The sequence below is a fragment of the Symphodus melops genome (genome assembly GCF_947650265.1).
Source record: "Symphodus melops genome assembly, chromosome: 22".
In the NCBI taxonomy this organism is placed as follows: Eukaryota; Metazoa; Chordata; class Actinopteri; order Labriformes; family Labridae; genus Symphodus; species Symphodus melops.
Window position 1 is genome coordinate 7350039 of NC_136712.1, and position 24649 is coordinate 7374687.

The following is a 24649-nucleotide window of genomic DNA, read 5'->3' on the forward strand; positions in this document are numbered from 1 at the left end:
ATAATCCGTGATTTTCGTAGATCAGCGCCCCCTGCGGGCAATGACGCAAACCGACACTGACGTGGATTCCGCTGACGACGTGGACGTCTAACCGGAAGTCAGGTTGATTTTGGCTACGTGGAAGTAGCTTGTGTCTTTACCGAGGCTGAGAGCAGCTTTTTGCCCTCGTCCGACATTGTAATTCCGACATCATGATAAAAAAGTTCGACAAGAAGGACGAGGAGTCTGGTGAGACTGTTTTTTGTTTTTTAACCTTTAATAGAAAATAATAATTATCCGGACTGACCGGATAGTGTAAGCTAACACAGTGCTAGCCTCGAAGAGTTAGCGGACTAGCAAAAGATAACCTCACCTATCAGCGTTAAGTATCATTAAGATGTATGTTTGCGTTTGCAATAGACATTATTTAACATGTGTTGTTTTGTGTCACATTTATGATAAACACATTACTGTTGCTACGCTAAGTGTAGCTTTAGCATTGCTAACTTGGCAGTGTGGGCTGTAACATCGTCGAGTTAGCTTTGCCTGATCACACACAGTACTTGTTATTATTATCTCTAATAACATAATAAATGGATTTATGTATCTTGTTTTTGACAGGAAGTGGATCAAACCCTTTCCAGCACCTGGAGAAGAGTGCTGTGCTGCAGGAGGTAAAGTGTGCAGCCTGTGTTGTTGGGTTCGCCTTATTCATTTCAAAACAACAGTCTTCTTAAAGCATTTATTTTTCTCGCAGGCACGTATCTTTAATGAGACCCCCATCAACCCAAGAAGATGCCTCCACATTCTCACCAAGATCATCTACCTGCTCAACCAGGTTTGACAACGTTTTTTAAAAAAGAGCTGGTTTTTGGTGTGTCTTCAGTTTTTAAATATCCTCTCGTCACAGACCTCTGTCTTAATAACATATCTTTACTCAGGGGGAGCATTTTGGGACCACTGAGGCTACAGAGGCTTTCTTTGCGATGACCAGGCTCTTCCAGTCAAATGATGTAAGACATGAATGAAGTGAAAGTCCCTCTTTTAGTGTTTTCTAACCAGATAAGATACAGTATGTAATGGAAAAAAATATATAATTCTAACTTATATACGCTCAATCTTTGTCAATAGAAATGTTATTTTACGCTTACTTTTTCTGTTAGCAAACCCTGAGAAGGATGTGCTACCTGACCATCAAAGAGATGGCCAACATCTCTGAGGACGTCATCATTGTCACGAGCAGGTTTGTCCCTTAAAATGTCCTATATATTTACCCCTGGAGGTGTGTTGTTGTTTTTGCTGACCATAAGGATCACTAAACATTTCCCTAAACCGTTTTACGGTTTGAATTATAACTGTGCTTGTTTTTTAAGGTGACACTGTTTTTAACAGTTCATTGTTTGTGTGGTGTTTTACAGCTTGACCAAAGACATGACGGGGAAGGAGGATGTGTACCGAGGACCTGCTATCAGAGCCCTCTGCAGGATCACAGATGTGCGTGTAGTCTGTTTTGATATTCTTATTTGCACCTCTCCAGCTCTTCCTTGACCTCGTCATCTCATCCAAGAAAGAACAAAGTGTACATTATTTAGTATTTACTGTTAAGAAACTGATAACTGTGTGTGTTTAATCTTCTGTGTGTCTTCCACAGACCACCATGCTGCAGGCCATTGAGAGATACATGAAACAGGCTATTGTTGACAAGGTTCCCAGTGTGTCCAGTTCAGCCCTGGTCTCCTCTCTGGTAAAACATGTTTTAGTGTATTTTTTGTATCATTGTGATGAAGTTGTCTACACGTATACCACATGAGTTCTGGTGGGTAATGTAGTCCTTTCTGTGTCTGTGTTCAGCACATGGTGAAGATGAGCTACGACGTGGTGAAGCGTTGGGTGAATGAAGCTCAGGAGGCTGCTTCCAGTGACAACATCATGGTCCAGGTGAGAAGAAGAGACGTGCATAGAATTGAACTCGAGGGCTTCTTTTGTCTGTGTAGTTGTTGTTGTGTGTTGAAGCTGGCGTTCATGTAAGTCATGTCTTCCAGTACCACGCTCTGGGCCTGTTGTATCACCTCAGAAAGAATGACCGTCTGGCCGTCACAAAGATGCTCAACAAGTTCACCAAGTCGGGTCTCAAGTCTCCGTTCGCCTACTGCATGCTGATCAGGATCGCAAGCAAACTGCTGGATGAAACTGAAGCAGGGTGAGGAGACCTGCAGTAATCTATACTTTCACAATAAAGTCTGGATAGAATGATCAATTCCCCCCATATAATTATCTGAGTTCATCCTTTATGGATAGGACTGAAAATGACACACTGCCTGGTTGACATTGTGTTGTTAACATCAGGGTGTTCTTTTTTTTTTTCCAGTCACGACAGCCCCTTGTTTGACTTCATCGAGAGCTGCCTGAGGAACAAGAATGAGATGGTGGTGTATGAGGCGGCCTCGGCCATCGTCCACATGCCCAACTGTACTGCCAGAGAGTTGGCCCCTGCTGTGTCCGGTCAGTACACCCGCCTCCTTCATTTAAAGTTGACTGAAGCAAAGCAACTAATGTGTTGTGTCTGTTAGCTTGTACATTGAACTGATTTATGAGCGGCATGTTTTGTTTCTCCTCCTGTAGTGCTGCAGCTCTTCTGCAGCTCTCCTAAAGCAGCCCTGAGATACGCCGCAGTCAGGACCCTCAACAAGGTGACACCCGCCTCCTTTCTGCCTTTTTTTTTTTTCTTCCCCCAAATAAATGCTGAAGTGTTTGGTTAAATCTGGTGGTAATAATATTTCCCCTTGTGTCTGTCAGGTGGCCATGAAGCATCCGTCAGCTGTGACTGCCTGCAACTTGGACCTGGAGAATCTCATCACTGACTCAAACCGCAGCATCGCCACACTGGCCATCACCACGCTGCTGAAGACCGGCAGCGAGAGCAGCGTGGACCGACTCATGAAGCAGATCTCCTCGTTTGTTTCTGAGATCTCAGACGAGTTCAAGGTCACTTTTCTTTTAGTCCTCCCCCCCTTTTGTGATAATACAATGAAAAGTTTGAGATGTGATTTATTTGCAGTTTATTTTCTGTGATTTTAGCTTCTGTGGTGTGAAAATGTTTCTTTTCAAACGTGCCTCTCTCCTGGATGTGTGATTACTGCAGGTGGTGGTGGTCCAGGCCATCAGTGCTCTGTGCCAGAAGTATCCCAGGAAGCACAGCGTCATGATGAACTTCTTGTCCAACATGCTTAGAGATGATGTAAGTTTAACAAAAACAAACTTTGCCTTGCTCACTCATCAGTGATTTCTGTTCCAAAAAAGCTTCAAAGATAAATGCTGACATTTTTGTCACAGGCCTTTCTATAGTTTCTATCACTGTTGTGTTTACGCTCTGTACTGAACATCAGGCTCACCTCTCTCCTTCCTTCAGGGTGGTTTCGAGTACAAGCGGGCTATTGTGGACTGCATCATAAGCATCATCGAGGAGAACCCAGAGAGTAAGGAGACGGGTTTGGCCCACCTGTGTGAATTTATTGAGGACTGTGAGCACACAGTGCTGGCCACAAAGATCCTGCATCTGTTGGGCAAAGAGGGTCCACGGACCCCCCAACCCTCCAAGTACATCCGCTTCATCTTCAACCGAGTGGTGCTGGAGAGTGAGGCCGTCCGTGCAGGTGAGGCGCGTAGTCATATTTCTTCAATTCAAACTTTGACGACCTGAGAGGCTAACTGATTCGTCCAGTGGATTGACTGAAGTTTACACTTTTTTTGTGTGCATTTCCTCCTTCAGCTGCTGTCAGCGCTTTAGCTAAATTTGGAGCTCAGAATGACGATCTGCTGCCGAGCGTCCTGGTTCTCATGCAGAGGTTATTATTTACTTGGAATTGTTGTTTACTCTCCCTGTTTTGATCTCTCTTTGGACTCGTACAATCCTTCATTTTTAAACTCTAAAGACTCCTTTTAAAGAGATTCACAGGCCACTCTTAATGTTTGCTTTGAATATGATTCATGTCTCTAACGTGCGTGCTCTGACAGGTGCATGATGGACAGTGATGATGAAGTGCGAGACAGAGCTACCTTCTACATGAACGTCCTGCAGCAGAAGCAGAAGGCTCTGAATGCTGCCTACATCTTCAACGGTAAACAAACGCACACACAATCAAGTTTCACTGTCAAGGGTTTTGACGGGCAAACAGTTCAACAGTTCGTTGCGTTTCTCTCAGGTCTCTCGGTTTCCATTCCCGGCCTGGAGAAGTCCCTCCACCAGTACACTCTGGAGCCCACAGAGAAACCTTTCGACATGAAGAGCGTCCCTCTGGCCTCCACTCCACTAACAGAACAGAAAACGGGTAACAACCCTAGAGCTGTTTATTCATCTACCCCTGATTCCTCTGTAATGTTATGCTTCAGGAGGACTCAGTACTTTAAGAAATATCTGTCAATGTTTCTCTTTCTCAGAAATCGCCCCTGTTGCCACAAGCAAACTGCCGGAGAAGTTGGCCCCCTCACGCCAGGACATTTATCAGGGTATGGTTGTCTGTCTGTGAACAAATTAAAGATGACTTTGATGCAGTGAGACTGTTATTATCAGTCTTTATCAGACCTGGTGGAATAGAGAGTCACTCTTTTCCTCTTGAATTTTTCTCCTCGCAGAACAACTTGCGGCGATCCCAGAATTTCAGAATCTGGGCCCGCTCTTCAAGTCCTCCGACCAGGTGCAGCTGACGGAGGCTGAGACGGAATATGTGGTTCGCTGCATCAAGCACACCTTTGCAAGGCACATGGTGTTCCAGTTCGACTGCACGAACACTCTGAACGACCAGCTTCTGCAGAAGGTACCAGCTGAAAAGGGAATCAGAAATGAGACTTATTTTTTTTCCGTTTTGGATTCTGAGGTTTGAATGCATCTCGCTGCTTGTTGTTTGTAGGTTGTAGTACAGATGGAGCCGTCAGAGTCCTATGAGGTTGCACACTACATCCCTGCCCCCAGCCTCCCCTACAGCCAGCCTGGTTCCTGCTACACCCTGGTCCACCTTCCTGATGATGATCCCACCGCTGGTAAGAAAAATTAGGCCTGACCTTTCAAAGGAGCAGAAAGTGGCCATAAAGGTCCAAAATATTTGATAATCAGTAAATTGTGAAAGATTGTTAAGAATTAAAGAATGTCCCATCACTTCTCTCCACAGTGTCTTGCACGTTCAGTTGTACAATGAAGTACCTGGTCAAGGACTGCGACCCAAACACAGGAGAACCTGACGATGATGGATACGACGACGAATATGTGGTACATAGTTACAGCCAGTAAAACAAGAACTTGTTTGGTGTATTTTCATTCATGTAAACTTTATTTTATTCATTGTACATTTTTCCCTCGTCACTCCTCATCCTTCATTTTTTTCTCTCTTTTGCTCCTGTGCTCTTCCTCAGCTGGAAGACCTAGAGGTGACGGTAGCTGACCACATTCAGAAGGTTCTGAAACCGAACTTTAGCGCAGCGTGGGAAGAGGTGGGCGATGAATTTGAGAAGGAAGAGACGTTCGCCTTAGCGTCTGTACGGACCTTAGACGGTAAGCTAGAATATTATACACTTACTCTTATTTTTATGGCATTTTTTAAAATTTATTTTCAAACTCACAGGACTAATCAGTGGTTTTCTTCTGCAGAGGCGGTGGGTAACATCATCAGCTTTCTGGGAATGCAGCCATGTGAGCGCTCAGACAAAGTTCCAGAAAACAAGAACTCGCATGTGCTTTTCCTCGCAGGTGGGTGTTTGATGTCAGAATGGTCGTGATGGAGTTAACAGCATTTTTTTTTTCATCACATGACATTTAGCTTTGAAGCACGAAAAAGTTATTTAAGAATGGCGAAGACAAAATAACACTGAAACCACACACTGAATGTTAACAAAAGTTCTGTTTAAGTAAATAAAAACCAAAAAGAAGTTAAATAGAGTTCAGTGAAACATCACATGAAGACTGTTAAAGTAGATGTAGGAACATATTCTTCCATTTTTAGATGCCTTTAAAAAAAAAACCTTAAAACTACTTTCCAATCATTCTCTCCTCAGGTGTTTTTCGTGGATGTCATGATGTTCTGGTTCGTGCTCGCCTGGCGCTGGCCGACGGGGTCACCATGCAGGTGACGGTTCGCAGCAGTGAGGAGACAGTGGTTGATGTCATTCTGGCCTCTGTTGGCTAAAGCGCTGCCACAATATCTGTCCTGACGTCACTTCTCTTCTCCGCTCTTAAATGTATAATGAGCTTAAAATCAGTTTATTATTTCTTCTAAATGAACTCTAACTTGTTTCTTTATACTGTGCTGGTCCTCATGTTTTCTCCACCGTGAGAATATTCTTCTGTCTCATCTCTAATAAATTCTGCTAAAGAATATTAATTTACAGTTTTCTTTTTTTTATAAAACTATTTTATTTGAGGAAAAGTTGACATTTATTTTTTCATTGACATCAAGAAAAAAGTAGAAAATCATATCAAAAGTCATTCAGAGTGCAGCTGATTGCAGGACTTGACTGATCATGGAGAGAATCGACAAAAACATTTAAGACCAACAATCACACATGACTGTTAGGAATCATGCTTCCTCCGAGGGTTTAGAATAAACACTGCCACTATCCCATTAATTAGTTTGTTGCATTTAGTACACTTTATCGGGTTTCTAGCTCATATTTGATGCCTTCAAATGTCAGTCATTGACATTTGAGCGTTTAATGCTGGTTAATGAGTACATCACTGGCAATTAAACCTCAAACTGATGCAGCTTCTCCTGCGTACAATCATCAGGAAAGGTCATTTAACACGAGTGTTTCAAACAGCTCAGACGGGAAGTGTGCCTTAAACACAGGTGTTGCTGTTTGCTTTCCCTTCAGAAAGAGTGGATGAAGTTAAAATACGCATTAAGAAAGCCTGTGGGATCCTCGAGTTGAGGGTAGTGGCTGATGTGTTCATCCAAAACGGTGAAAGTCGACCTATGGACCAGCTGCCTGAAAGACAAGATGACACAGACGGGATTAGTTTGATAACGTTGGAGAACAAGAAAAACATGATCAGTGCGCTGAACAGACAAGAAAAGTTGACTGAGTTTCTGAGGAGGAATAATACCAACAAACTATTCAGTCCACAATGGAAAAAGGCCTTGTTGAGAGAATAATGGAACCATATCAGGTCAACACAACTGGGATTCAAAAGTAAGACTAAAGTGCTTGTTAAACAAGATGTTCTTTGGGGAGAAGACGGACAAGAATCAGTGTAATTTTCCTGCAACTTTTTATTATTTTTCACATCTAACCAAAACATTCCTCAATCTAGGAGGCTAAGCAGAGATCTCAAACGAGGTGAGTGTACTGAAGATCATCTCAACAGAGTGGAGGAATCAGAACTGGAACACTCACTGGTAAAGACGGATGAATTGGGGATGAGGGTTGACAGGGTCCATGGGTCCGTATATCATGTGCACTGAAAGAAAAGCAAAGATTATAATTAAGTAAAATAAAAAAAGACCATACATACCTCTGTGAAAAAAAAATGCCATTGCCATACATATCTATGTCAAGAAAAAAAGACCACACATAAGTCGGAGAAAAAAAACAACCTTACAAAAAATGCCATACATACCCATTTCGAAAAAAAAACATACATACCCCTGTCGAAAAATAGTAAAAAACGACCCTGTCAAAAAAATGACAAAACAACATCCATACCTATGGCGAAAAAATGAAAAAAACGACATACAAACCCATGTCGAAAAATCGTAAAAAAGGACATACATACCAGTTTCGAAAAAAATCGTGAAAAACGACATGGGGTATATATGTCGTTTTCTTTTGCTATTTTTGGACAGGGGTATGTATGTCGTTTTTCATTTTATCTACAGGGGTATGCATGTCGTTTTTTTACTATTTTTCGACATGGGTATGTATGTCGTTTTTTTTATATTTTTGGACAGGGGTATGTATGTTGTTTTTTTCTATTTGTCGACATAGGTATGTATGTCGTTTTTTCATTTTTTCGACAGGGGTATGTATGTCGATTTTTACTATTTTTCGACATGGGTATGTCGTTTTTTACCATTTTTTGACAGGGTTATGTATGTCGTTTTTCATTTTATCTACAGGGGTATGTATGTTGTTTTTTACTATTTTTCGACATAGGTATGTATGTCGTTTTTTACCATTTTTGGACAGGGGTATGTATTTCGACATAGGAATGTATGTCGTTTTTTACTATTTTTGGACAGGGGTATGTATGTCGTTTTTTTGATATTTTTGGACAGGGGTATGTATGTAGTTTTTCATTTTTTCGACAGGGGTATGTATGTTGTTTTTTTCTATTTGTCGACATAGGTATGTATGTCGTTTTTTCATTTTTTCGACAGGGGTATGTATGTCGTTTTTTACTATTTTTCGACAGGGGTATGTATGTTGTTTTTTACTATTTTTCGACATAGGTATGTATGTCGTTTTTTACTATTTTTCGACATAGGTATGTATGTCGTTTTTTACCATTTTTCGACAGGGGTATGTATGTCGTTTTTTACTATATTTCGACAGGGGTATGTCTGTGGTTTTTTACTATTTTTTGACAGGGGTATGTATGTCGTTTTTTACTATTTTTTGACAGATGTATGTATGTTGTTTTTTACTATTTTTCGACATAGGTATGTATGTCGTTTTTTACCATTTTTGGACAGGGGTATGTATGTAGTATTTTACTACTTTTCGACATGGGTATGTATGTCGTTTTTTTGATATTTTTGGACAGGGGTATGTATGTCGTTTTTAATTTTTTCGACAGGGGTATGTATGTTGTTTTTTACGATTTTTCGACATAGGTATGCATGTCGTTTTTTACTATTTTTCGACAGTGGTATGTATGTTGTTTTTTACTATTTTTCGACAAGGGTATGTATGTCGTTTTTTACTATTTTTCGACAGAGGTATGCATGTCGTTTTTTTACGATTTTTCGAAAGGGGTATGTATGTCGTTTTTTACTAATTTTCGACATACATACCCCTGTCGAAAAAATGAAAAAACGACATACATACCTATGTCGAAAAATTGTAAAAAAAAACATACATACCTCTGTCGAAAAAATTAAAAACGACATACATACCTATGTCGAAAAATAGTAAAAAACGACATACATACCCCTTTCGAAAAATCGGAAAAAAACGACATACATACCCCTGTTGAAAAATGGCAAAAAAAGACATACATACCCCTGTCAAAAAATGGTAAAAAACTACATTCATACCCCTTTCGAAAAATCGGAAAAGAACGACATACATACTCCTGTCGAAAAATCGTAAAAAACGACATACATACCCCTTTCGGGAAATAGTAAAAAACGACATACATACCCCTTTCGAAAAATCGGAAAAAAACGACATACATACCCCTGTCGAAAAAATGAAAAAATGACATACATACCCCTTTCGAAAAATAGTAAAAAACCACATACATTCCTATTTGTCGACATAGGTATGTATGTCGTTTTTTCATTTTTTCGACAGGGGTATGTATGTCGTTTTTTACTATTTTTCGACAGAGGTATGCATGTCGTTTTTTACGATTTTTCGAAAGGGGTATGTATGTCGTTTTTTACTAATTTTCGACGTACATACCCCTGTCGAAAAATGGTAAAACACTTCATACATACCCCTTTCGAAAATTAGTAAAAAAGGACATACATACCCCTGTCGAAAAAATGAATAAACGACATACATACCGCTGTAGAAAAATAGTAGAAAACGACATACATACCCCTGTCGGAAAATAGTAAAAAACGACACACATACCCGTGTCGAAAAATAGTAAAAAACGACATACATACCCCTGTCGAAAAATCGTAAAAAACGACATACATACTTCTGTCGTAAAAATGACATACATACCCCTGTCGGAAAATAGTAAAAAAACAACATACATACCCCTTTCGGAAAATAGTAAAAAAACGACATACATACCCCTGTCGAAAAAATGAAAAAACTACATACATACCGCTGTAGAAAAATAGTAGAAAACGACATACATACCCCTGTCGAAAAATGGTAAAAAACGACATACATACCCCTTTCGAAAATTAGTAAAAAAGGACATACATACCCCTGTCGAAAAATGGTAAAAAACAACATACATACCTATGTCGAAAAATTGTAAAAAAAAACATACATACCCCTGTCGAAAAAATTAAAAACGACATACATACCTATGTCGAAAAATAGTAAAAAACGACATACATACCCCTTTCGAAAAATCGGAAAAAAACGACATACATACCCCTGTTGAAAAATGGCAAAAAAAGACATACATACCCCTGTCAAAAAATAGTAAAAAACGACATACATACCCCTGTCGAAAAATGGTAAAAAACGACATACATACCCCTGTCGAAAAATAGTAAAAAACGACATACATACCCCTGTCGAAAAATGGTAAAAAACTACATTCATACCCCTTTCGAAAAATCGGAAAAGAACGACATACATACTCCTGTCGAAAAATCGTAAAAAACGACATACATACCCCTTTCGAAAAATCGGAAAAAAAAGACATACATACCCCTGTCGAAAAAATTAAAAAATGACATACATACCCCTTTCGAAAAATAGTAAAAAACGACATTCATACCCCTTTCGAAAAATCGGAAAAGAACGACATACATACCCCTGTCGAAAAATCGTAAAAAACGACATACATACCCCTTTCGAAAATTAGTAAAAAAGGACATACATACCCCTGTCGAAAAAATGAAAAAACTACATACATACCCCTTTCAAAAATTAGTAAAAGAGGACATACATACCCCTGTCGAAAAAATGAAAAAACGACATACATACCGCTGTAGAAAAATAGTAGAAAACGACATACATACCCCTGTCGGAAAATAGTAAAAAACGACATACATACCCCTTTCAAAAAATAGTAAAAAACGACATACATACCCCTGTCGAAAAATGGTAAAACACTACATACATACCCCTTTCGAAAATTAGTAAAAAAGGACATACATACCCCTGTCGAAAAAATGAAAAAACGACATACATACCGCTGTAGAAAAATAGTAGAAAACGACATACATACCCCTGTCGGAAAATAGTAAAAAACGACACACATACCCCTGTCGAACAATAGTAAAAAACGACATACATACCCCTGTCGAAAAATGGTAAAAAACGACATACATACCCCTTTCGAAAAATGGTAAAAAACGACATACATACCCCTTTCGAAAAATTGTAAAAAACGACAGACATACCACTGTCGAAAAATGGTAAAAAACGACATACATACCTATATCGAAAAATAGTAAAAAAAAACATACATACCCCTGTCGAAAAAATTAAAAACGACATACATACCTATGTCGAAAAATAGTAAAAAACGACATACATACCCCTGTCGAAAAAATGAAAAAACGACATACATACCCCTTTCGAAAAATTGTAAAAAAAAACATACATACCCCTGTCGAAAAATTTTTAAACGACATACATACCCCTGTCGAAAAATAGTAAAAAACGACATACATACCCCTGTCGAAAAAAGGTAAAAAACGACATACATACCCATGTCGAAAAATGGTAAAAAACGACATACATACCCCTGTCGAAAAAATGAAAAAACGACATACATACCTATGTCGAAAAATAGTAAAAAACGACATACATACCCCTTTCGAAAAATTGTAAAAAAAAACCATACATACCCCTGTCGAAAAAATTTAAAACGACATACATACCCCTGTCGAAAAATAGTAAAAAACGACATACATACCCCTGTCGAAAAAAGGTAAAAAACGACATACATACCCCTTTCGAAAAATCGGAAAAAAACGACATACATACCCCTGTTGAAAAAATGAAAAAACGACATACATACCGCTGTCGAAAAATAGTAGAAAACGACATACATACCCTTTTCGAAAAATAGTAAAAAACGACATACATACCCCTGTCGAAAAATGGTAAAAAACTACCGTAAATTCCGGACTATAAGCCGCTACTTTTTTCTCACACTTCGAGGACTGCGGCTTCTACTCCGGTGCGGCTAATGCATGGATTTTTTATGGGGGACAATGAGCTTCTGCCGCAAAAACATTTGACTTCGTCACGTCGGATCTTAATATCAGTCATTTTGCGCTTCATGCACGCACCCTCATCATGGCAAACACACAGAGAAATGCATATGATGCAGCTTTCAAGTTAAAGGCGATCGACCTGGCTGTCAAATAAGCTAACAGAGCTGCTGCACGTTAAGATGACACTGACAGCGACAACAGAGACTGAGGAAGTGAGTAATGAAGTCATTCTGAGGCAGTGAATGGATGGACTTTTTCTTGTGAAATATATTACGGTCATCTTTTTCATCAGCCGTGTTACAGACACCGTCGGCTAGGCTTCGTATTGTAACGGTTCATGTTGTAAAGTCAGTAGTTGATAATGTGTTCATAATTCCGATTATGTGGAGAGTCAGTGAATGCACCAGTGAGAACGTGTTGAGTGGCTGTATGAGAGAACGCTGGGGGAGAGAGTTGGATTGTTACGGCAAGTTATGTGTGTTGTTCTCTGCTGTAAACGGCGTGGTCACGGCCGACAGTGATCGGGTTATTAAAAGTTATTATTTGAACGCTCTCGCCGTCCTTTAACGTCCGTACGGACGCTACAGTATTTGCGGATGTTACCGGTAGCCTACGTCTGTGTAAATAGCTCTTGTTATAGCGTGGACACCTGCGGCTTATAATCAAGTGCGGCTTATATATGTACAAATACTTTTATTTACTTATTTTTAGCCGGTGCGGCTTATATCCAGGTGCGCTCAATAGTACGGAATTTACGGTACATACATACCCCTGTCGAAAAAATGAAAAAACGACATACATACCGCTGTAGAAAAATAGTAGAAAACGACATACATACCCCTGTCGGAAAATAGTAAAAAACGACACACATACCCCTGTCGAAAAATAGTAAAAAACGACATACATACCCCTATCGAAAAATAGTAAAAAACGACATACATACCCCTGTCGGAAAATAGTAAAAAACGACATACATACCCGTGTCGAAAAAATTAAAAACGACATACATACCTATGTCGAAAAATAGTAAAAAACGACATACATACCCCTGTCGAAAAAATGAAAAAACGACATACATACCCCTTTCGAAAAATTGTAAAAAAAAACCATACATACCCCTGTCGAAAAAATTTAAAACGACATACATACCCCTGTCGAAAAATAGTAAAAAACGACATACATACCCCTGTCGAAAAAAGGTAAAAAACGACATACATACCCCTTTCGAAAAATCGGAAAAAAACGACATACATACCCCTGTTGAAAAAATGAAAAAACGACATACATACCGCTGTCGAAAAATAGTAGAAAACGACATACATACCCTTTTCGAAAAATAGTAAAAAACGACATACATACCCCTGTCGAAAAATGGTAAAAAACTACATACATACCCCTTTCGAAAATTAGTAAAAAAGGACATACATACCCCTGTCGAAAAAATGAAAAAACGACATACATACCGCTGTAGAAAAATAGTAGAAAACGACATACATACCCCTGTCGGAAAATAGTAAAAAACGACACACATACCCCTGTCGAAAAATAGTAAAAAACGACATACATACCCCTATCGAAAAATAGTAAAAAACGACATACATACCCCTGTCGGAAAATAGTAAAAAACGACATACATACCCGTGTCGAAAAATAGTAAAAAACGACATACATACCCCTGTCGAAAAATCGGAAAAAAACGACATACATACCCCTGTCGAAAAATAGTAAAAAACGACATACATACCCCTTTCGAAAAATCGGAAAAGAACGACATACATACCCCTGTCGGAAAATAATAAAAAACGACACACATACCCCTGTCGAAAAATCGGAAAAAAACGACATACATACCCCTGTTGAAAAAATGAAAAAACGACATACATACCGCTGTCGAAAAAATGAAAAAACTACATACATACCCCTTTCAAAAATTAGTAAAAGAGGACATACATACCCCTGTCGAAAAAATGAAAAAACGACACACATACCGCTGTAGAAAAATAGTAGAAAACGACATACATACCCTTGTCGAAAAATAGTAAAAAACGACATACATACCCCTATCGAAAAATAGTAAAAAACGACATACATACCCCTGTCGAAAAATAGTAAAAAACGACATACATACCCCTTTCGAAAAATAGTGAAAAACGACATACATACCCCTGTCGAAAAATGGTAAAAAACGACATACATACCTATGTCGAAAAATAGTAAAAAAAAACATACATACCCCTGTCGAAAAAATTAAAAACGACATACATACCCCTGTCGAAAAATAGTAAAAAACGACATACATACCCCTGTCGAAAAATGGTAAAAAACGACATACATACCTATGTCGAAAAATAGTAAAAAAACGACATACATACCCCTTTCGAAAAATCGGAAAAAAACGACATACATACCCCTATTGAAAAAATGAAAAAACGACATACATACCGCTGTCGAAAAAATGAAAAAACTACATACATACCGCTGTAGAAAAATAGTAGAAAACGACATACATACCCCTGTCGGAAAATAGTAAAAAACGACATACATACCCCTGTCGAAAAATAGTAAAAAACGACATACATACCCCTATCGAAAAATAGTAAAAAACGACATACATACCCCTGTCGAAAAATAGTAAAAAACGACATACATACCCCTTTCGAAAAAATGAAAAAACGACATACATACCCCTTTCGAAAAATTGTAAAAAAAAACATACATACCCCTGTCGAAAAAATTTTGAACGACATACATACCCCTGTCGAAAAATAGTAAAAAACGACATACATACCCCTGTCGAAAAAAGGTAAAAAACGACATACATACCCATGTCGAAAAATGGTAAAAAACGACATACATACCCCTGTCGAAAAAATGAAAAAACGACATACATACCTATGTCGAAAAATAGTAAAAAACGACATACATACCCCTTTCGAAAAATTGTAAAAAAAAACCATACATACCCCTGTCGAAAAAATTTAAAACGACATACATACCCCTGTCGAAAAATAGTAAAAAACGACATACATACCCCTGTCGGAAAATAGTAAAAAACGACACACATACCCCTGTCGAAAAATAGTAAAAAACGACATACATACCCCTATCGAAAAATAGTAAAAAACGACATACATACCCGTGTCGAAAAAATTAAAAACGACATACATACCTATGTCGAAAAATAGTAAAAAACGACATACATACCCCTGTCGAAAAAATGAAAAAACGACATACATACCCCTTTCGAAAAATTGTAAAAAAAAACATACATACCCCTGTCGAAAAAATTTTAAACGACATACATACCCCTGTCGAAAAATAGTAAAAAACGACATACATACCCCTGTCGAAAAAAGGTAAAAAACGACATACATACCCATGTCGAAAAATGGTAAAAAACGACATACATACCCCTGTCGAAAAAATGAAAAAACGACATACATACCTATGTCGAAAAATAGTAAAAAACGACATACATACCCCTGTCGAAAAAATGAAAAAACGACATACATACCCCTTTCGAAAAATTGTAAAAAAAAACATACATACCCCTGTCGAAAAAATTTTAAACGACATACATACCCCTGTCGAAAAATAGTAAAAAACGACATACATACCCCTGTCGAAAAAAGGTAAAAAACGACATACATACCCATGTCGAAAAATGGTAAAAAACGACATACATACCCCTGTCGAAAAAATGAAAAAACGACATACATACCTATGTCGAAAAATAGTAAAAAACGACATACATACCCCTTTCGAAAAATTGTAAAAAAAAACCATACATACCCCTGTCGAAAAAATTTAAAACGACATACATACCCCTGTCGAAAAATAGTAAAAAACGACATACATACCCCTGTCGAAAAAAGGTAAAAAAACGACATACATACCCCTTTCGAAAAATCGGAAAAAAACGACATACATACCCCTGTTGAAAAAATGAAAAAACGACATACATACCGCTGTCGAAAAATAGTAGAAAACGACATACATACCCTTTTCGAAAAATAGTAAAAAACGACATACATACCCCTGTCGAAAAATGGTAAAAAACTACATACATACCCCTTTCGAAAATTAGTAAAAAAGGACATACATACCCCTGTCGAAAAAATGAAAAAACGACATACATACCTATGTCGAAAAATAGTGAAAAACGACATACATACCCCTGTCGAAAAATGGTAAAAAACGACATACATACCTATGTCGAAAAATAGTAAAAAAAAACATACATACCCCTGTCGAAAAAATTAAAAACGACATACATACCCCTGTCGAAAAATAGTAAAAAACGACATACATACCCCTGTCGAAAAATGGTAAAAAACGACATACATACCTATGTCGAAAAATAGTAAAAAAACGACATACATACCCCTTTCGAAAAATCGGAAAAAAACGACATACATACCCCTATTGAAAAAATGAAAAAACGACATACATACCGCTGTCGAAAAAATGAAAAAACTACATACATACCGCTGTAGAAAAATAGTAGAAAACGACATACATACCCCTGTCGGAAAATAGTAAAAAACGACATACATACCCCTGTCGAAAAATAGTAAAAAACGACATACATACCCCTATCGAAAAATAGTAAAAAACGACATACATACCCCTGTCGAAAAATAGTAAAAAACGACATACATACCCCTTTCGAAAAATAGTGAAAAACGACATACATACCCCTGTCGAAAAATGGTAAAAAACGACATACATACCTATGTCGAAAAATAGTAAAAAAAAACATACATACCCCTGTCGAAAAAATTAAAAACGACATACATACCCCTGTCGAAAAATAGTAAAAAACGACATACATACCCCTGTCGAAAAAAGGTAAAAAACGACATACATACCCCTGTCGAAAAATGGTAAAAAACGACATACATACCTATGTCGAAAAATAGTAAAAAACGACATACATACCCCTTTCGAAAAATCGGAAAAAAACGACATACATACCCCTATTGAAAAAATGAAAAAACGACATACATACCGCTGTCGAAAAAATGAAAAAACTACATACATACCGCTGTAGAAAAATAGTAGAAAACGACATACATACCCCTGTCGGAAAATAGTAAAAAACGACATACATACCCCTGTCGAAAAATAGTAAAAAACGACATACATACCCCTGTCGAAAAATGGTAAAAAACTACATACATACCCCTTTCGAAAATTAGTAAAAAAGGACATACATACCCCTGTCGAAAAAATGAAAAAACGACATACATAACGCTGTAGAAAAATAGTAGAAAACGACATACATACCCCTGTCGAAAAATGACATACATACCTATGTTGAAAAATTGTAAAAAAAAACATACATACCCCTGTCGAAAAAAGGTAAAAAACGACATACATACCCCTGTCGAAAAATGGTAAAAAACGACATACATACCTATGTCGAAAAATAGTAAAAAAACGACATACATACCCCTTTCGAAAAATCGGAAAAAAACGACATACATACCCCTATTGAAAAAATGAAAAAACGACATACATACCGCTGTCGAAAAAATGAAAAAACTACATACATACCGCTGTAGAAAAATAGTAGAAAACGACATACATACCCCTGTCGGAAAATAGTAAAAAACGACATACATACCCCTGTCGAAAAATAGTAAAAAACGACATACATACCCCTATCGAAAAATAGTAAAAAACGACATACATACCCCTGTCGAAAAATGGTAAAAAACTACATACATACCCCTTTCGAAAATTAGTAAAAAAGGACATACATACCCCTGTCGAAAAAATGAAAAAACGACATACATAACGCTGTAGAAAAATAGTAGAAAACGACATACATACCCCTGTCGAAAAATGACATACATACCTATGTTGAAAAATTGTAAAAAAAAACATACATACCCCTGTCGAAAAAATTTAAAACGACATACATACCTATGTCGAAAAATTGTAAAAAACGACATACATACCCCTGTCGAAAAAATGAAAAAACGACATACATACCCCTGTCGAAAAAATGAAAAAACTACATACATACCCCTTTCCAAAATTAGTAAAAAAGGACATGCATACCCCTGTCGAAAAAATGAAAAAACGACATACATACCGCTGTAGAAAAATAGTAGAAAACGACATACATACCTCTGTCGGAAAATAGTAAAAAACGACATACATACCCCTATCGAAAAATAGTAAAAAAATGACATACATACCCCTTTCGAAAAATTGTAAAAAACGACATACATACCCCTGTCGAAAAATGGTAAAAAACGACATGCATACCTATGGCGAAAAAATGAAAAAAACGACATACATACCTATGTCGAAAAATAGTAAAAAACGACATACATACCCCTGTCGAAAAAATGAAAAAACGACATACATACCCCTTTCAAAAATTAGTAAAAAAGGACATGCATACCCCTGTCGAAAAAATGAAAAAACGACATACATACCGCTGTAGAAAAATAGTAGAAAACGACATACATACCCCTGTCGGAAAATAGTAAAAAACGACATACATACCCCTGTCGAAAAATGGTAAAAAACTACATACATACCCCTGTCGAAAAAATTAAAAACGACATACATACCCCTGTCGAAAAATAGTAAAAAACGACATACATACCCCTGTCGAAAAAAGGTAAAAAACGACATACATACCCCTGTCGAAAAATAGTAAAAAACGACATACATACCCCTGTCGAAAAATAGTAAAAAACGACATACATACCCCTGTCGAAAAATAGTAAAAAACGACATACATACCCCTTTCGAAAAATAGTGAAAAACGACATACATACCCATGTCGAAAAATAGTAAAAAACGACATACAGACCCATGTCGAAAAATAGTAAAAAACGACATACATACCCCTGTCGGAAAATAGTAAAAAACGACATACATACCCCTGTCGAAAAATGGTAAAAAACTACATACATACCCCTTTCGAAAATTAGTAAAAAAGGACATACATACCCCTGTCGAAAAAATGAAAAAACGACACACATACCGCTGTAGAAAAATAGTAGAAAACGACATACATACCCCTGTCGAAAAATGGTAAAAAACGACATACATACCCCTTTCGAAAATTAGTAAAAAAGGACATACATACCCCTGTCGAAAAAATGAAAAAACGACATACATACCGCTGTAGAAAAATAGTAGAAAACGACATACATACCCCTGTCGAAAAATAGTAAAAAACGACATACATACCCCTATCGAAAAATAGTAAAAAACGACATACAAACCCATGTCGAAAAAAATATACATACCTACGTCGAAAAAAACGCCGTACATACCCATGTCGAAAAAAATTACGCCATACATACCCACGTAAAAAAAAAAATACGCCATGCATACCCATGTCGAAAAAAACAACATACATATCCATGTCGGAAAAAAACGCCATAAATACCCATGTCGAAAAAAACGCCATAAATACCAATGTCGAAAAAAACGCCATACATTCCCATGTCGAAAAAAACGGCATACATACCCATGTCGAAAAAAATTACGCCATACATAGCCCTATCGAAAAAATGAAAAAACGACATACATACCTATGTCAAAAAATAGTAAAAAACGGTATAAATACCCCTGTCGAAAAAAATGCCATACATACCCATGTCGAAAAAAAAACGCCATACATCCCGATGTCGAAAAAAATAACATACATATCTATGTCGAAAAAAACGCCGTACATACCCATCTCGAAAAAAAACATCATACATACCCATGTCGAAAACAAAGGCTATACATACCCATGTAAAAAAAACGGCATACATACCCATGTCGAAAAAAACGGCATACATACCCATGTCGAAAAAAATTGCGCCATACATACCTTTGTCGAAAAAATTCCCATACATACCTATGTCGAATAAATTCCATACATTTCTGTCTAAAAAAAATGCCATACATACTTATTTCGAAAAAAAGATCATGTATATCTATGTCGAAAAAAAGACCATACAAGCCTGTGTCGAAAAAAATACTGTACATACAGTATGTATGTCAAAAATGAAGGGCATACATACCTATGTAAAAAAAACAAAAAAACAAAAAAACACGGCATCCATACCAATGTTGTTTTCTATACACAGGTAATAACAGACTTTTTTTTGACATAGCAATGTAATTTCTTTTGTCGTCATTGATAACTATGGCATATTCTTGACAGGATTGTATGGTGTATTTTTCAACATTGGAATGTTTGTTCTTTTTTTCAATAAAGGTATGTATGTCCTTTTCTTCGACAAAGATATGTATGGTCTTTTTTTTGGACATAGGTATGTGTGTCTTTTATTTTGACATAGGTATGTATGTCCTTTTTTTCGACATAGGAATGTATGGTCTTTTTTGTTGAGGTGTGTATGGCGGTTTTTTAGAAATAGATATGCATGTCCATTTTTCGACATAAGTATGTACAGTATATCCTTTTTTACACAGAGGTTAACTGAGGTCACTTCCCTTGCACAGAAAAAGCAAGAGGCTAAATCATATTCAAATTAATTAACCTGGGTTACATATGCAGGGTATTTTTTGGACATGGTATGTATGTCGTTTTTTGACAGGTATGTATGGTGTTTTTTTTTTTTCAACATAGGAATGAATGTTCTTTTTCTCGACATATGTATGCTTTTGGTCATCACACCCACTGCATGGCTTGAGGAAAGATTTGAATGGGTAAGCACAGTCTTTGAATCTTTCTGAAAACATGCCAGTTATTTCTAATGAAGTGTACTGGCAAGTTTCTTAATGAGACATAACTGGTATTTAACATTTTGCAGGTTGACACATGATTCCCAATCAGGGAACAAGTATGTGTAGGAATAAAAATAAAACAAAGCTCATTTTGATATCGATGAATCATTATTTTTTGGTTCTAAGCTTTTCAGGCCCAATTGACCGCATTCCCCATGACGTGTGTGTCAGCAGTACACACAGATCCCTACCCCCACTCCCCCAAAGCTCGGGATCACAGATGGACTGTGAGGCATCTCTTCACAGGCTAAGAAGCTTAGCATCCAAGTAAATACACCGCAAGGAAGTCTAAGGTCTATACAAAAAAGAACAAAGATTCTACTCATTCTCATTTTTAAAAAAATACACTGTACATATACATACACGCGCATGCACACACACACCAAAAAGTCTGAAGCCTCTGTGTACTCACATGGGACGAAGGTTGAAGTAAGCACACCCACCCATCGGTCTCTATGTTTTAACCGCTGGTTGATGTACTGCAGAATACTGAGAAAGAGAGAAACCATAATAAGACCAAAGATGAACAGCAGCAAAGACAATCAAAGACACACTCAAACACACACACACACACACACACCCACGCACACACACCTGTCCATGACTAAGTTGCCGTCATTGTAGCGTAAACCAGTCCACATGTCCCAGAATTCAGCATCTGTGGGCTGAGTATACGGACCAAAAACATCTCCAATCCTGCCATTCAAAAAGAGAAAAAACACTTCCTGTCTATATCAGTGCAAATGAAACATGCTAGTTTAATCTCAGAACAAACTCTGCTTGTCTTACCCCTTCTGGAAGATCATATAATTGGTGAGACGAGTGAGAACTGGAGCCAGAAAACTGGAGTCCTTCAGAAGCTTTTAGAGACAAAACAAAACTGCGATGGAGAATACTGGGAGTCAAACAGATCACCAAATTCCAACCTCTCGGGATTTAAGAAATACAACACTCGCCACGTATTACATCAAAACTAAAGTTCTAATGCAATGGCAGCATCATTTGGTTGAAATCTTACTCCTAATCTAAAGCGCTTCTTTTGTTCAGAACAAAAGAAAATTATAGATGAGGAGTAAAAAATATTGGAGAAATTCAACCAAGTCCAGTTACCTTTTAGTTTACAGTTACACGGTAGTGCCACAAAGGGTTACTCACTGTCTGCAGCAGGCGTGGGTGATGTGTTTCTGGGAATAATCCTGTTGGAGATGACGTTGTCAGCACACTTCAGTGACTTTCACCACAGAACAACAAGAACAATCAGACTTGGGTAACGTTTACTCCTCAAAACACTCAAATCTTGTTTTGTCCCTTCCACAGTCAGAAAAATCAGAGACCACTTTACAATTATAAAAAAGACATTTTAAATTCCCTTTTTTCCCTCAAGAGAAAAGCACAGTGCACTGTACCTCCATTGGAAAGACACAGGCTATTGAATGTCAGGTGACCGCTGCGGTTTTGATGGCTCCTGAGGACAGAAGGGGGAAAACAGAGACAGAAAGAGATTGTAAGAAACTCCATATTTTACTACTTTATTTTCCATATAAAGACACTGTCATACCCACCTGTAGAGCAGTTCCAGGGCCACAGTGTCTCCATAATCATGAGAAATTACATTCACTCTCTGGTTGATCAGACCCAGGTGAGCCACCAGAGCCTCCACCACGCTAGCTTGCTCAAAGATGGAGTACCTGTGGGTTCGCTGGGACAGCAGGGGACAAGAGGAAATTAGTGTTAGATACAAACAGAGCTAAATCACATCACAACATCAACAATAAGATTTCACTCACTGGCTTTTCACTGAAGCCAAAACCCAGGAAGTCGAGTGCAATTACTCGATGGAAGCGCTGAGTGAGGGGCTCCCAGATCTTTACAGAAGGGGGAAAAAACAAAATCGTCTTCAGATACAACCTTTACCCAACATGACTTTTTTTTTTTTATGGGCTTATTTACTACTGAGCATTTGAATGTTTTTCTCACTGCTGCTGTGTTTTTATATAGCTACTTGTGTTTGTGTTGTATTGTGCTGTTTTTATTTTTCTGTGAGGTGACCTTGAGTGTCATAAAAGGCGGCCATAAATAAAATGTATTATTATTATTGTGTACCTTATTCCAGTCATAGCTTGAAGTGGGGAAGCCGTGTAGCAAAACGACCACATCAGAAGTTCCTAAAGCACCATAGGACTCTGGTTTGAGAGGAAATGAAAATGAATTAGGTAGTTTATTATTTTAAAAAGTCACGTTTATGCCTATATGAAGATGTGTGGGTGGAGACCTCTGACCTCTGTAGAAGATCTCCCTGCCTCTGAAGAGGAAGAACTCCCCGGCACTGTGCCACTTCTGCAGGGCAGGTGACAGCTGAGGAGGCGGGATGTTCAGGTAGACTGCCAATAGCGGGATGCAGATCAAACCCACATGTATCCACCACTCTCTCATTTTCTGCTCAGCGGTGTGGATGTCTCATTCCTGACTGAAAACACAGAGTACCACTTCTTATAAATGACAGGTTCACGTTGAGCCCGCACAGGTAAGATCACGAATAGAGGTGTGAGTTCAGAGGCAGACATTGAAAACAATGTCACATTCCTATACAATATGATTAACTTCTGTACACATTTTTTGTCTTTGCTACAATGATAGCTAACAGCTAATGAAACCCACTAAAGAGGACACTAACATCAACACGGATATTGCGTTGCAGCAAATGTTAGTTAGTAGGACACAATGCAGACAATTGCAACTACTTACAATTTAAAACAGTCAAATGCGATGCCTATTAGTAGCTACAAACATAATACTCTTGGTTGCGTTTACTTAAATGGCCTTACACGGTTGCTGACTACAGTACTTACAAAAAAGCAGCGAGCTGTCACTAAACAGACCTTCGCCCGGTGTGCACGTTTCATTACGTTACTGCGGGGCGGAAAGCAGCGTTGCTATGCACAGAAGAAGAACGAAGACGTCTCACTCTGAACATGAGTTCGGGTTTTTCAAATGTGTACTGAATTGAATCATTTAAAACTGCCAAGTGTTAAAAAATGTCGCTAATCCATCAGGAAAAAATAGTGGACCAAACCGTCTTCTTTCGGTTGGATGTTGTCAACATGGAAGAAAGACGAGGGCGAGTGAGTCATCGTAAATATATACAATCTTTGCTTAAGCGGGCTACAGTAGTGAAGCCTCCTGCCCTCTGCTGGTGTGGATGTGTAGTAGCAACCTACAACTTTAATTTATTTAATGTAGATTATGTGTAGTGCTATAATTTTTAAGTACAAATGTAATAATGTTTAAAATGTTGTAGAACATTTATAATAAAAACTAAGTAGTTTGCTTTCTTTTTCAAACATAAACGATGAAATTGTACAATTTGATTTAAAGTGATGACTCAATCGTAATATGAAGCACAAAATTGTTTTATTTGAACAAAAGTTTAAAAAAAAAATGAAAAAAAAAGTGTTATCATTCTCCTCAACTTTTCCTAATATTATGTTGCTATATGTTTGTTCATGCTGAAACATATAAAGGCCTCACACTGCTTTCAGGCAGTAAGAGAGCTTTGTGAAATACAGCCAATTATTCGTTTCCCCATTTCTGCCTGAGTTCCGTTTGCCAAGTCAATGTAAATCTCCTGTAACTGTGACGCTTTTTATTCGAGGGATCAGTTATATCAATCCACCAAAGATTATTTCTTCTATTATAACATTAACTTGCCATAGTCTGAGAAAATCACGATTGAACTTTAGAATTTTCCAATCACGTGAAATTTTAAAAACTGGACGTGAGTTTATCAATGCTCTAATTTGTAAATGTAAAGCTTTAAGTATACATTGTTT

The 24649-nt window shown here is 37.7% G+C and overlaps 2 protein-coding genes across 4 annotated transcripts; one reads left to right on the top strand and one right to left on the bottom strand.

The window, feature by feature from the left end:
- Positions 1 to 65: 65 nt before the first annotated feature.
- On the top strand, positions 66 to 6350 carry copg2 (COPI coat complex subunit gamma 2). The gene is made up of 24 exons (XM_079335725.1): positions 66 to 228; positions 601 to 653; positions 737 to 817; positions 921 to 992; positions 1143 to 1222; positions 1398 to 1473; positions 1631 to 1723; positions 1831 to 1917; positions 2022 to 2179; positions 2348 to 2481; positions 2602 to 2669; positions 2776 to 2964; positions 3122 to 3217; positions 3389 to 3632; positions 3749 to 3824; positions 3994 to 4097; positions 4182 to 4307; positions 4417 to 4485; positions 4612 to 4793; positions 4887 to 5016; positions 5145 to 5242; positions 5386 to 5524; positions 5621 to 5719; positions 6025 to 6350. Exons 1-24 carry the CDS (start codon positions 192 to 194, stop codon positions 6153 to 6155), a joined length of 2622 nt encoding a protein of 873 aa, XP_079191851.1. The 5' UTR covers positions 66 to 191; the 3' UTR covers positions 6156 to 6350.
- Positions 6351 to 6374: 24 nt separating this feature from the next.
- mest (mesoderm specific transcript) lies at positions 6375 to 23777 on the bottom strand. Of its 3 annotated transcripts, none has more exons than XM_079335726.1 (12): positions 23669 to 23777; positions 23099 to 23286; positions 22923 to 23002; positions 22607 to 22684; positions 22382 to 22518; positions 22226 to 22284; positions 21975 to 22015; positions 21609 to 21679; positions 21414 to 21515; positions 21232 to 21308; positions 7363 to 7426; positions 6375 to 6954 (listed from the first exon to the last, which is right to left on the bottom strand). In XM_079335726.1, exons 2-12 carry the CDS (start codon positions 23250 to 23252, stop codon positions 6837 to 6839), a joined length of 981 nt encoding a protein of 326 aa, XP_079191852.1. In that variant the 5' UTR covers positions 23253 to 23286; positions 23669 to 23777; the 3' UTR covers positions 6375 to 6836. The 3 variants fall into 3 exon arrangements, with proteins under 3 accessions (XP_079191852.1, XP_079191854.1, XP_079191853.1); XM_079335728.1 differs by having other exon boundaries at positions 6471 to 6954; positions 23099 to 23282; positions 23669 to 23732; XM_079335727.1 differs by lacking the exon at positions 23669 to 23777 and adding an exon at positions 23565 to 23662 and having other exon boundaries at positions 6471 to 6954.
- Between the last annotated feature and the right edge of the window lie 872 nt (positions 23778 to 24649).

Excerpts from the sequence above, each read along its gene's own strand:
- copg2 (XM_079335725.1), top strand. The coding sequence starts at position 192 with ATGATAAAAAAGTTCGACAAGAAGGACGAGGAGTCTG. Across the intron at positions 3,825-3,993 it reads GTCCTGGTTCTCATGCAGAG|GTGCATGATGGACAGTGATG; the intron begins GTTATTATTTAC and ends GTGCTCTGACAG. Across the intron at positions 5,017-5,144 it reads TGATGATGATCCCACCGCTG|TGTCTTGCACGTTCAGTTGT; the intron begins GTAAGAAAAATT and ends TTCTCTCCACAG.
- mest (XM_079335726.1), bottom strand. The coding sequence starts at position 23,252 with ATGAGAGAGTGGTGGATACATGTGGGTTTGATCTGCATCCCGCTATTG. Across the intron at positions 22,285-22,381 it reads GCCCTGGAACTGCTCTACAG|GAGCCATCAAAACCGCAGCG; the intron begins GTGGGTATGACA and ends TTCTGTCCTCAG. Across the intron at positions 7,427-21,231 it reads TACTTCAACCTTCGTCCCAT|TGCACATGATATACGGACCC; the intron begins GTGAGTACACAG and ends CTTTTCTTTCAG.